This window comes from Aotus nancymaae, unplaced genomic scaffold (genome assembly GCF_030222135.1).
Source record: "Aotus nancymaae isolate 86718 unplaced genomic scaffold, 86718_ANA_hifiasm-v0.15.2.pri h1tg000049l, whole genome shotgun sequence".
Taxonomy (NCBI): Eukaryota; Metazoa; Chordata; class Mammalia; order Primates; family Aotidae; genus Aotus; species Aotus nancymaae.
In genome coordinates this window covers 23,079,061-23,092,371 of record NW_026988463.1, presented here as the reverse complement: position 1 = coordinate 23,092,371, position 13,311 = coordinate 23,079,061, and the positions used below count along the sequence as shown (strand labels likewise).

The window sequence follows — 13,311 nt, the reverse complement described above, 5'->3', positions numbered from 1 at the left end:
GGCAAGGGGAAGGAGAGCATTAGGACAAATACCTAATACATGTGGGGCTTAAAACCTAGATGACGGGTTGATGTGTGCAGCAGACCACCATGGCACAGCATACCTATCTAACAAACCTGCACTGTTTGCACATGTATTTCAGAACTTAAAGTTTAATTAAAAAATAAAACATACCAGTTTTCAGATGGACTTAGTGGAAGAGAGTTTTTTCCCGGCTCACAAGAACTCAGGATCAGAACATACTTTTAGGCAGCTGTGGACCCAGTTGAAGATTTAGGAGGGAGCTGGTGGAGCCATCGTGGAGAGAGAAGTGCAAATAGGGAGGCAGAGTGCCTGGCCCTGGGGTTTAGGAGCACTTTAGGCCTGAGGTTCTCGACATTCTAGTGGACTTGTTAATAAATAGGTGGCTGGCACAGACATACGAAAAAATGCATAGCATCACGAATCATCAAGGAATTGCAAATCAAAACCTCATCTCACCCTAGTTAGAATGGGAATCATCAAAAAGACAAAACCTAATAAATGCTGGTGAAGATGTGAAGAAGGGAACTCTCATACATCGTTGGTGGAGATGTAAATTACTACAGCTAGTATGGAAAACTGTATGGAGGTTCCTCCAAAAACTAAGAGTAGAACTACCATATGATCCGGCAATCCTGCTACTGGGCGTATAGCCAGCAATCCTGCTGACAGGCATATATCCAGCAATCCTGCTAACAGGCGTATAGCCGGCGATCCTGCTGACGGGCGTATATCCAGCAATCCTGCTGACGGGCATATAGCCGGAGATCCTGCTGACGGGCGTATATCCTGCTGACGGGCATATAGCCGGCGATCCTGCTGACGGGCGTATAGCCGGAGATCCTGCTGACGGGCGTATATCCTGCAGATGGGCGTATATCCTGCTGACAGGCATATAGCCAGCGATCCTGCTGACGGGCGTGTATCCGGCGATCCTGCTGACGGCGTGTATCCGGTGATCCTGCTGACGGCGTGTATAGCCGGCGATCCTGCTGACGGGCGTATATCCTGCTAACGGGCGTATATCCGGCAATCCTGCTAACGGGCATGTATCCAGCAATCCTGCTAACGGGTGTGTATCCCGACACGGTTTGGCTCTGTGTCCCCACCCAAATCCCATCTCAAAGTGAGTCGAGGGAGGGAGGTGATTGGATCGTGGAGGCAGTTCAGGGAACTGCTCTGGAACCACAAGACCTTAACTTAGTTAGTGGTTTCAAAAAAATATAGTTGAGGCAAGATCCCAGTTGAGTCTCCACTCAATTTGACCTAGGATACCTATAGAACTTGCCTGTTGAACCAATGTTGAGAAACAGGGTAGAGTCACTAGATGCCTAAATAGAGATGTCATCACTAGGAAAGGACTCTGTGGCCAGGTGTGGTGGCTTATGCCTGTAATCCCAGAATTTAGGGAGGCCAAGGCAGGAGGACCACTTGAGGCCAGGAGTTCGAGATCAGCCTGGGGAATATAGTGAGACTCTGTCTTTACAAAAACTTTAAAAAAAAATAGCCAGGTGCAGTAGTGTATGCCTGTAGTCTCAGCTACTTGGGAGGCTAAAGTGAAAGGATCCCTTCAGCTCAGGAGTCTGAGGCTGCAGTGAGCTATGATCATGTCACTGTACTCCAGTCTGGGTGACAAAGTGAGACCCTGTCTTTAAAAAAATGCAAATAACAACAAAAAAGGACTGGGCATGTTGGCTCATACCTGCAACCTCAGCACTTTGAGAGACCAAGGCAGGAGGATTGCTTGAGGCCAGGAGTTCAAGACAAGCCTGGGCAACATAGCAAGACTGCATCTCTACTTTTTAAAAAAATTAGCCAGGCATGTGGTGCATACCTGCAGTCGCAGCCACTCAAGAGACTGAGGTGGGAGGATTGCTTGAGCCCAGTAGTTCAAAGTTACAGTGAGCTATGACTGCACCACTGCACTTTAACCTGAATGACAGAATGAGACTCTGTCTTAAAAGAGAGAGAGAAAGGACTGTACTCACATTCTCTTGAGGCTTCTAATAATAGGTTTAGAACAATTCACAGGGTCTGAGACTCACATACTGATGACCTCTTCCCCCAGCTGTGTTCTCACCTGGGAAGAGGACGCGGCTGGCCATCCCAGGGAACACCATTATGAAGAGGGGCAGCACTTTCAGGTACGCGGCCATCAGAGCACCTCCTTTGGCATGGGACAGGTTCTTGGCAGCCAGAGTCCGCTGGACAATCACCTGGAAAAGAGCAAGAGGGTTGGAAACTGGGAACGCTGATATGGCTTGGCTGTGTCCCCACCCAAATCTCATCTTGAATTGTAGTTCTCATAATTCCCACATGTTGCGGGAGGGATGGGGTGGGAGATAACGGAATCATGGGGGCAGTTCCCCCATACTGTTATCATGGTAGTGAATATGTCTCATGAGATCTGCTGGTTTTAAAAGGGGAAATCCCTTTTGCTTGGCTCTCATTCTCTCTTCACCTGCTGCCATCCATGTAAGATGTGACTTACTCCTCTTTGCCTTCTGCCATGATTGTGAGGCCTCCCCAGCCATGTGGAACTGTGAGTCCATTAAACCTCTTTCCTTTATAAATTTCCCAGTCTCAGGTATGTCTTCAGCAGCAGTGTGAGAACAAACTGTATTAAGAGACTTTCTCTTAAGGCAAACAGAGTGTGTCTTGTCTCTTGGTAGGTGCAGGAGACTTAGGATCTTGGTTTGCCAAGCTTCTCTTTGAGGAAAGATATCTCTCCTATGCTCAGTCCCTGTGGTCTAATTCGGGTAGCTATGATGCCCACCCCATTCCCTCCCTACTCCTTTATCCATGGGTTATGCTTGGCCAATTAGAGTTCTCCACAGAATTATTCCACCTCTCTGGCTACCATGATCCATTAAGGAAAAGCACATTCCCAAGGCAATCCAACCACAGCTCTCCATGGAACTTCTTCCTTAAAAAGGCAAAGGAGGCCAGCTTGTTGGGGGAAACAGCAATGGAGGAAGGGCTTACAGAGTGCCCACATAACGTGCTTACAATTACTGGGAACAATAAACCGTGTCAAACCGCGTCAGGCCTCTGGGGAGGCAAACTTCCCTAAGCCTTCATGTTCCAGGTACAGAGTGACCTTGACTCTGTTACAGTTAAAACTCCTTTTGTAGCATTACAAAGTCACCAGACTTGTAGGCTCCCTGTGAGATTCACTCCCTCCAGCTGCACCTAGAATGCAATCTACAGATAACCACATGCCTCTGCTTTTCAAAGTTTCCCACAGAGCCGCCACTGCTAGCAATCTTTAGAATGACGAGCCCAATTCCTGTTCAACAAAGATTGCTCCACCGTCAGGCCACCCCCTCCCCACTATCACCTCACCTTCACCCCACCATCTGCTGACTGCTCAAAGTGACCGTAACCAATAAGTACTGTGGGGAACCTAAGCTCAGGGCCTTCACTGCCTCCATTACAAGGGATGGTCCCTGGTCCCACTTTCATTCTTAAGCTGTCTTTTTCTCGTTCCTTTTTGCCACTGAACTCGGGGTACCCATGGGTGGGGTATGGGGGCTGGCTCCCTACATTCTGGCGCCCAACTGTGGGGGCTCGAGAATTTCGGTGAAGGCACACCTGAGCGTGGTAAAGAGGAGGAATGATGGACAGAGGACTCCCAAGGACGAAACTAATCAGCTCTACAGGTGAGTAGGGCACTCGGAAGGATACCAGGGTAACAATGGGACAAGCTGAAGCAGGCATATTGCTCATTCACACTTAGTGAAGCAGCTCTTAAAAAGAGGGGGAGTTAAAATCAGTACTAGCCGCTTGCTCTGTCGGTTGTTTTCAACAAATCTGTGCTTTCTTAGTCCATGCTTCTGTTGCTTTGACTTTCATTGCTTTATCAAGAAGGAGCTGGGGAAGAAGGAGACTATAACTGGGATGAGGAAATTAAAGACAACCCACTTAAGAAAAAAGAAATGAGGAAAAAGAAGGAGTCCGTCTGTCAGGCCCTACTCAGTATTTTATCAAGGAGTTGCCAGATCCACTTGACATTCCTCCATTAGAGGAATCAGAGGCCGTTTCAAAAGTGAAACTTGCTGCTCCAGCAGCAGCATTCAAGCCAACAGGCTCAGCCCAAGGCCAGCAAATGCTGTCCGGGCGCGAGACGTGAGCAGCACAAGCGAAACGCAAGCAAAAGGCCGCAAGCAACAAGCAGCCGCTGGGCGGGGCCCGCACAGCTGCCATCCTGGGACCCTCGCTGCAGCCTCTGGTTCCATGGGTGTCCCACGATAAAATTCTGTGTGTTCTTTGTAAACAAGTAACATCCAAAATTGTAATTCTCTGCTAAGGTTTAAGTAAAATTTAAATTCTAATAATAACTACTGTGTTATCTCTAAGGTAACTCTTTTAAAATCCAATTCAAGTAAAGCAGTAACCTCTAAAGGGAAAAAAATTACAGTTAGCCCAGAAATTAGTTAAAAAGCAATTAAAAGCTTAGCATGTAAAACCACACCCTTTAAAGAAAAACTTTAAACCAAATTAAATAATATTAGTTAAGTTAAAAAGTAAAAATGTTAAGCCCATTCTCAGAAAGTAAAAGAAAATTGTATGTAATGGTGGTTAAAAAAAACATATGCATTAGACTGATTAGAAATAGTCTTTACTCACTAGTGAGTAACTGTTTTCAAAACAGCTGTGGTTTATTGTTCACAGTACTTGTAACCACTTTATGTAGGCACTCTGTCAGCCCTTCCTCCATTGCCGTTTCCCCCAGCACCAGGCAAAGTGGCTCACGCCTGTAATCCCAGCACTTCGGGAGGCCGAAGCAGGAGGATCGCTTGAGGCCAGGAGTTTGAGACCAGCCTGGCCAACATGGTGAAACCCCATCTCTATAAAAAATACAAAAATTAGCCAGGCACACTGGCACACGCTTATAATCCCAGCTACTCGGGAAACTGAGACAGGAGAATCTCTTGAACCCAGGAGGCAGAGGTTGCAGTGAGCCAAGATCGCACACTATACTCCAGCCTGGGCAAAAGAGCAAGACTGTCTCAAAAAAAAAGGCAAAGGAAAGAGGTCTCCTAACTCCTGGTGCCTCCTTTGCAATTGCTAACTGTGAAGGTGGCACAGAGCTGCTGGCTGCATCTCTGCCATCATATGGGAAGGCCTCTTTGAAACTAAGTCACCACAGAGGAAAGAAAACCAGGAATGTAGAGAAAGGCAATGTTTGATGATGTAGTGTCAGAGACAGGCAGTCTGGGTTCAAATACCACTTCCTCGCTTCCCACCTCTCTGACCTTGGGCAAGCAACTTCACTTCTCTTGGCCTCTGTTTCCTCATCTATGAAATGAGCATAATATCAGGGCAGTTTTGACAATTACAGAAGTAAAAGCACTTAGAATACTTAGAACATGACACATAGTAGCTGCTTCATGAATATTAGTTGTTACCACTGTCATTAGCCACCTCTGGACTCCCCGTCATGTAAGTTTTTTAAAATGCCTTTTTTTTTTAGAGATGGAGTCTCACTCTGTTGCCCAGGCAGAGGTGCAATGATGTGATCATAGCCCAGCCTTAAAGTCCTGGGCCCAAATGATCCTCCCACCTCAGCCTTTCAAGCAGCTGGGACAACAGGCATGAACCTCTACACCCAGCTCATTTAAAAATTTTTTATTTAGAGATGGAGTCTTTACTGCGGAGGCTGGTCTTGAACCCCTTGCCTCAAACTATATTGCAGAGGCTGGTCTTGGACCCCTGGCCTCAAACAATCATCCTGCCTCAGCCTCCCAAAGTGCTGGGATTGTAGGTGTGAGCCACCACACCCAGAAAAAAAAAAAAAGAGCCTTTTTATGCTTAAAGTATTTTTTTTTCACACAAACAACTAAACAAATCCTCACTAAATCATCAAAGAACCCTAAATGGGAAGCGTGTGGTGAGGTGGGACTTGCTGCAAACTCCATACCACAGCCCGAATAATTATTTTAGATTTCACAGCACATTTTGGTGGGAGAGAGATGTCACCTTGGGCGGCGTTTCATCTGCAGAATCCATGGGACTGAACCTTGTCAGAGACAGTTGCCCGAAGACGTCAGTATGCTTGAGGACAGTGTGAAATATGCAGCTTTTGCTAATGACCTAACTGCATTAGCAGTGACACTGGGTTTGGTGGACAAGTTTCAAGGACAGGTACCCATACCCACTGGACGCAACACATTCAGCCAGTCAGAACTCAAAAAAGCTCTGGTCACAAGCTGACTGTCCAACTGAGGGGTTTTCTTTTCTTTTCTTTCTTTTTTTGAGATGGAGTCTCGCTCTGTCACCCAGGCTGGAGTGCAGTGGTGAGATCTTGGCTCACTACAGCCTCCACCTCCTGGATTCAAGCGATTCTCCTGCCTCAGCCTCCCGAGTTGCTGGGATTACAGGAGCCTACCACCATGCCCGGCTAATTTTTGTATTTTTAATAAAGACGGGGTTTCATTATGTGGGCCAGGCTGGTCTCGAACTCCTGACCTCAAAGTGAGCCACCCGCCTGAGCCTCCTAAAGTGCTGAGATTACAGGCATGAGCCACAATGCCAGGCTGGGTCTGTTTTCTGTAACCATCAGATCCTAAAAGGGAGAGTAGTCAGATGGTTCTTCTTTTTCTTTTTCTTTTTCTTTTTTTTTTCTTTGAGGCAGGGTCTCAGGGTCTCAGGGTCTCACTCGGTCACCTAGATTGGAGTGCAGTGATGCGATCATGGCTGACTGCAGCTTTGAACTCCAGTGCTAAAGTGATCCTTCTAGCTCAGCCTCCCGAGTAGCCGGGACCACAGGCATACACTACCACACTCAGCTATTAATAATTTTTAATTTTTTTTTTTAAGAGATGAGGTCTTGCTATGTTACCCACTGGTTTCAAACTCCTGGGCTCAAGCAATCCTCTCCTCTCAGCCTCCCAAAGTGCTGGGATTACAGGTGTGAGCCACGGTGCCCAGCCAAGTGATTCTTAATAAGTAACATCTCAGCTGCGGGGAAAAAGTGAGCTAAGAGGAATGAAAATGCAACCTGAATATGTGTTTCAGGAGGCGTGGCCATGATTAGCTATGTCAGCATCTGTTATGGCATATGTCATCTAGCCACCTTATCTTTCCTTGCTTTTTCCACAGTAATCATGTACAAATTTTCCCGTCCTTGGGGTGGGAAAGGAGGAGGGAGAGCTGTGATGGGGGTGGAGCACGGTGACCAGGGAGTAGGCGTCTGCACAGAAATGCAGTTGGTGCAGATCCAATAGGTGTGGTGCAGTGAATGAATGGAGCAATTTAAAGTGCAGACGGACTTAGGTGTGAATCCCCCCACCAGCTCTCTGTGAGCTTGGATGAGTTCCTTAACCTCTCCAGGCCTCAGCTCTCTCATCTGTAAAATGGAAATGATAACTGTGCTTGCTTTTCAGGTGTCTAGAAGCTCTTTTTTTTTTCCGTTTGGTTTTAAGAAATGGAGAGTTTAATAGGCAAGAAAGAAGGAAGAAGCTCCCCTGTACAGAGACAGAGAGAGGTGGGCTCCAAAGTCAAGAGGACTCTAGCAGCTTTTTAACAAAGAGAGCAGTTGTGATTATTGTCATTGTCACCATCACTGCTGTTGTTAGATGAAACCAGAGAAAGAAGTTCCAATAGGTCAATGAAATAGAAATAGAGGAGAGGAGGATTAGATAGTGGAAGCTGGATCAAAGAGCTGTAGGTCAGAAGTTTAGAAATCTGGCCAGGCATGGTGGCTCAGGGAGGCCGAGGCAGGTGGATCACTTGAGGCCAGGAGTTCAAGACCAGCCTGGCCAACATAGCGAAACCCTATCCCTACAAAAAATACCAAAAATTAGCTGGGCATGGTGGTGCACGCCTGTAGTCTCAGCTACTCGGGAGGCTGAGGCATAAGAATTGCTGGAACCCGGGAAGTGGAGGTTGCAGTGAGTCGAGATTGCGCCACTGCACTCCAGCCTGGGCGACAGAGTGAGACTCTGTCTCAAAACTAATAATAATAATAGATAATAAAAATAAATAATAAAAATTAGTTCGGAAATCTGAAAACAGTAAACATTGGTCCAGTAAAGGAAGGAGGAGGGTGGTCTTGGGGGAATACCTGGGCAGAAGTAATTGTTTCTGGTTGGTTTTTATGAATGGCTTTTTCCTGGTGGCAGAATGGGTCAATTGTCGCATTTTATGTTTTTTTTTTTTTTTTTTTTGAGACAGAGTCTTGCTCTGTTGCCCAGGCTGGAATTACAGGCATGAGCCACCATGCCCAGCTTTATTTATTTATTTATTTATTTATTTTTGAGATGGACTCTTGCTCTGTCACCTAGGCTGGAGTGCAGTGGTGTGATCTCGGCTCACTGCAACCTCCACCTCCCGAGTTCAAGTGATTTTCTTGCCTCAACCTCCCAAGTAGCTGGGATTACAGGCACCCGGCACCAAGCCTGGCTAATTTTTATTTTTTAATTTTTTTTATTTTTAGTAGAGACGGGATTGCACCATGTCGGCCAGGCTGGTCTCAAACTCCTGACCTCAGGTGACCCACCCGCCTCGGCCTCCCAAAGTGCTGGGATTACAGCCGTGAGCCACCGCGCCTGGCCAGTTCTGTTAAATTTAAAGCCCATGATGTTAGCCTGGATCAGTCCTGTTTCTCACAGTCTCTCCCACCTGAGATTTGCTGAGGAGGGGAAGGGGGTCTCTCTCTTAAAGGGGCAGTACATGTGCATTGCTCTTATCACTGCTTGGTCATTAGCTCTTACCTCAAAGGAGGGCTGGCCATGGATGGGACCTGGGTTTCATTCTCGGTAAAGTCTCCTGCATCAAATCAATGGTCCAACGCCATGATTATTGCTTTAATTAAACTCTCATCAGCCCTCACTACAGTGTAGTATAGCTCCCCAAATGGCACATAGATCTCTGATGTTTAATGTAATAGAAAAAGAATATTTGAACACGTGATATATTCACTCAGTTTAAAACCTGAGACAATATAATATGCAGTGAATCGGCTCCCATTCATCCTTCCCACCCTCCCTGCCCACAAGTATCCACTCCTCTTAGTTTTATACACATCCATCCACAGTTTATGCACATATAAGTAAATGAAAATATTGATTCTATTCTCACCACCCCCAGCTTTTTTTTTTTTTTTTTAACACAAAGGGGCTTCTTATAGACATGGTTCTGCTTTTTTATTTTCTCCTTTCTTTTTTCATACAATTTGTGCCTTGGCTCTGGCTGTTCCTTCTTTTGCAAACTCTTCCTCCAAAAATCACAGGGAGTTCTCGCTCTTCTACAAATCTTTGCTCAAAGGTCACTTCTCAATGACACCTCCCCTCTGCACCCTACTTTATTTGAGACAGGGTCTTGCTGTCTCAAGCCTGTTGCCCAGGCTGGAGTGCAGTGGTGCAATCTCAACTCACTGCAGTTTGACCTCCTGGGTTCCAGTGATCTTCCCACCTCAGCCTCCCGAGTAGCTGGGATTACAGGCACATCCTCCATGTCTGGCTAACTTTTAATTTTTTTTGAGACAGGGTCTCATTAAGTTGCTCAGGCTGGTCTCAAACTCCTGGGCTCAAGCGAGCCTCCTGCCTCAGCCTCCCAAAGTGCTGAGATGATAGGTGTGAACCACTGGGCCGGCCTCACTCCATTTTAAATTGCACTCCCACACCCTCAGTCTCCTTGACTTCACTCTACTTTTTAAAATGACATTTATCATATTTTAACATCTCACATAATTTACTTACTGCCTCTGTCTACTCCCATTAGGAGAAGGGAAGCTCCATAAAGGGCAGAGAGCTTTGATTTCTTAGCTCCTGGTTTTAAGTGCCCAGAGGAGTGTCTGGTACGTAGAGGATACCCAGTGTGCATTTGTTGAACAAATGATGTCCAATCAGAGTTTTAACCTCCATTTAAAAGGTATCATCTCCTTTGCTTACTGAATCTTCATAAAGCAGAATGTATTAGGCTGGGTGCGGTGGATCACACCTGTAATCCCAGCATTTCAGGAGGCTGAGGCAGGAGAATCACTTGAACACAGGAGTCTGAGGGCAGCCTGGCCAACATAGTGAGACCTGCATCTCTACTAAAAAATAAAGATAAAAAAAATAGCTGGGCATGGTGTCATGTGCCTGTAGTCCCAGCTACTCAGGAGGCTGAAGTGGAAGGATCTCTTAAGCCCAGGAGATGAAGGCTGCCGTGAGCCATGATCATGCCTCTGACTTCCAGCCTGGGTGACAGAACGAGACCCAGTCTCAGGGAAAAAAAAAAAAAAAAACGCATAATGTGTTGAGTTTTCTCCTTTGCAAATATCATCAGCTTTGGATGTGTCATTCATATTCACAAAAGTAAGAAATAAAATAGCATGTAGAGCAATAGAAAGCAGGAAGCAGTCAAGGAGGCAGGGAAAACGCAAATGAGAGAAGAAACGGAGGAAGAAAAAAGCACCAACTTCAGCCACCCTCAGGAAAGAAACAAAGGGAAGAAGCTTGCTCAGGCCACTGTCCTGTACCTGATCCGTGCACCAGTACCAGAGCGACGGGATGGACATTCCAAATAGGACCCCTGGCCATGGGAGATCAGATGTCAGCGGATCTCGGAAAATATGGAAGGCATCTTCTCGGGGCAGCCCGCAGCTGCTGTTGTCGCTCCGGTTGCTAGCCAGGGCCAAGAAGTACTTCTCCTTCAGGCCTTCCATCCCACCAACTGCAGCAAAACCTGGAATTCAGGGGAAGCCTGTTTGCCAGGGGAACTCAGCGAGGTCCATGGCAAGTGATGAGGAGATGGTTGGAGATGGGTGAAATTCTAGTAAGAGCAGAGCTACCAAAAAATGTTGATCCCCTTAAGGGTTCTTAACCTCCCCCCCGCAACTTTTTTTAACTTAAAAAATAATAATAGAGTTTTATTGGACTATAACTGACCTAGCCATAAATTGCAAATATTTAAAGGGTAAAATTTGATAAGTTTGACATCAGTATTCACCCATGAAACCTCCGCCACAAAGTCATGAATGTATCTATTCAAGTTTCTTTTCTTTTTTCTTTTTCTTTTGAGATGGAGACTTGCTCTGTCACCCAGGCTGGAGTGCAGTGGTGTGATCTTGGCTCACTGCCACCTCTGCCTCCCAGGTTCAAGTGATTCTCCTGCCTCAGCCTCCCAAGTAGCAGAGATTAAGGCATGCACCACCAAGCCTGGTTAATTTTTGTATTTTTAGTAGAGATGGGGTTTCACCATATTGGCCAGGCTGGTCTCAAACTCCTGACCTCAAGTGATTCTCCTGGCCATTGTCCCAGGCCATTGTATGTTCTTTAAGCCCATTGACTTCCCCCCAAAATAATTTACTACCTCCTAAAATCATCTACACTTGCCCTAAGAAGGGTGTCAATTATTTGTAACCTCAGACTCCTGGGTTTAAGCAATCCTCCTGCCTCAGCCTCCGGAGTAGTTAGGACTACAGGCATGTACCACCACATCCGGTGACTTTTTAAAGTTTTTTGTAGAGACGGATCTCGCTATGTTGTCCAGGTTGGTCGTGAACTCCTAGGCTCAAGCAATTCTCCTGCTTCGACCTCCCAAAGTGCTGGGATTATAGGCGTGAGCCACCTTTTTTGGTTCTTTTCAGAGAAATAGATATTGGGTGGGGCGAGATTGCTCATGCCTATAATCCCAGCACTTTAGGAGGCTGAGGCAGGCAGATCACCTGAGGTCAGGAATTCAAGACCAGCCTGGTCCACATGGGGAAACCCTGTCTCTACTAAAAATACAAAAATTAACCACATATGGTGGTGTGTGCCTGTAATCCCAGCTACTCGGGAGGCTGAGGCAGGAGAATCACTTGAACCCGGCAGGCAGAGGTTGCAGTGAGCCAAGATCATGCCACTGCACTCCAGCCTGGATGACAGAGCGAGATTCCATCTAGAAAAAAAGGCTGGGAGTGGTGGCTCATGCCTATAATTCCAGCATTTTGGGAGGCTGAGGCAGGTGGATTGCTTGAGCCCAGGAGTTTGAAACCAGCCTGGGCAACATGGTGAAACCCCATCTCTAAAAAAAAATTTTTTTAATTAGCTGGATGTGGTGGTGCACACCTGTGGGCCCAGCTACTTGGAGGCTTGAGCCCAGCAGGCAGAGGTTGCAGTGAGCCAAGATTGTCACTGCATTCCAGTCTGGGTGGCAGAGTGAGACCCTATCTCAAAACAAACAAAACCTTCTACAAGTAAGAGCTGTCTCTTCATCTTCTTTTATTTATTTATTCAATTATTTTTCCATATTAGTATAGAAAGAGATAAATTTTTACTTAAACAAAAAAGAGTTCTAGGTAGGGTAGCTTTGGGAGGCTGAAGCAGGAGGATCACTTGAGGTCAGGAGTTTGAGATCAGCCTGGGCAACACAGTGAGACTCCATCGCTACTAAAAATAAAATAATAAAACAATTAGCTGAACATAGTGGCTTATACCTGTAGTCCCAGCTACTCAGGAGGTTGAGATGGGAGAGTCATTTGAGCCCAGGAGCTCAAGGCTGCAGTGAGCTGTGATCACACCACTGCACTCCAGCCTGAGTGACAGAGCAAGACCCTGTCTCAAAACAAAAAACAAAAACAGTACATTTCCACAGTAAGCACAGTTCTCTTCTAGCTAAAATAACTGTGCTTCAAGCAAAGCGCCCATGACAAAAATCCCCCAGTAGTATGCTCTTTGACAACTGGGTTTGCCTCTCACAGTGATGACCGTAGATATCCCTGCTTGAGAGAGGAGCTGTTGTCCACCCAAGTGACTCTGGGACCCCACTTACTGTAGCCCATCAAGGTGAGTGCTCCTATAAGCATGATCAGCGTCTGCAGAGCATCTGTGTAGATCACAGCAGCCAGGCCACCTGGTGGGATGAGCACAGAGGTGAGGCTCAGGAAGTCTGATGAGAAGGGGTTACTCTGGGTCACCAAGAGAATCTGGAAGGCCAGGACCCGACGGGAGATTTCGTGGTGCTGACTGATTGCAAAGATGGCCACGATCACTTCTCCCTGTGTGCATGCCCATTTTGCAATGTGACTTTGCCGCTCCTTTCATGATGAGGGAAATTGATTTCTCTACTTCTCAAAGGGGCTTGGCCATGTGACTTGCTTTGACCAATAGAATATGGGAGAAGTGATATTGTGCATCTCCAAGCCTGGGCCTCAAAGGTCCCTGCAGCTTCTGCACTTACTCTCCTGTTGCCCTGAGATCATTTGCTTTAAGAAACCTGGTCTAGGCTGGGCACAGTGGCTCACACCTGTAATCTCAGCACTTTGGGAGGCCGAGGCAGGCAGATCACGAGGTCAAGAGATCGAGACCATCCTGGCCA

General features: G+C 46.6%; 1 protein-coding gene across 3 annotated transcripts in view; it reads right to left on the bottom strand.

The window, feature by feature from the left end:
- The window catches only part of SLC5A11 (solute carrier family 5 member 11), a 59,927-nt gene that overhangs the window by 10,426 nt on the left and 36,190 nt on the right, over positions 1-13,311 (bottom strand). For all 3 annotated transcript variants that reach the window (XM_012464629.2, XM_012464630.2, XM_012464631.2), the window contains 3 exons: positions 12,766-12,846; positions 10,490-10,695; positions 2,102-2,237 (listed from right to left, as the gene is read on the bottom strand). In XM_012464629.2, the coding sequence (XP_012320052.1) occupies positions 2,102-2,237; positions 10,490-10,695; positions 12,766-12,846 (423 nt within the window). The remainder of the gene's footprint in view (positions 1-2,101; positions 2,238-10,489; positions 10,696-12,765; positions 12,847-13,311) is intronic.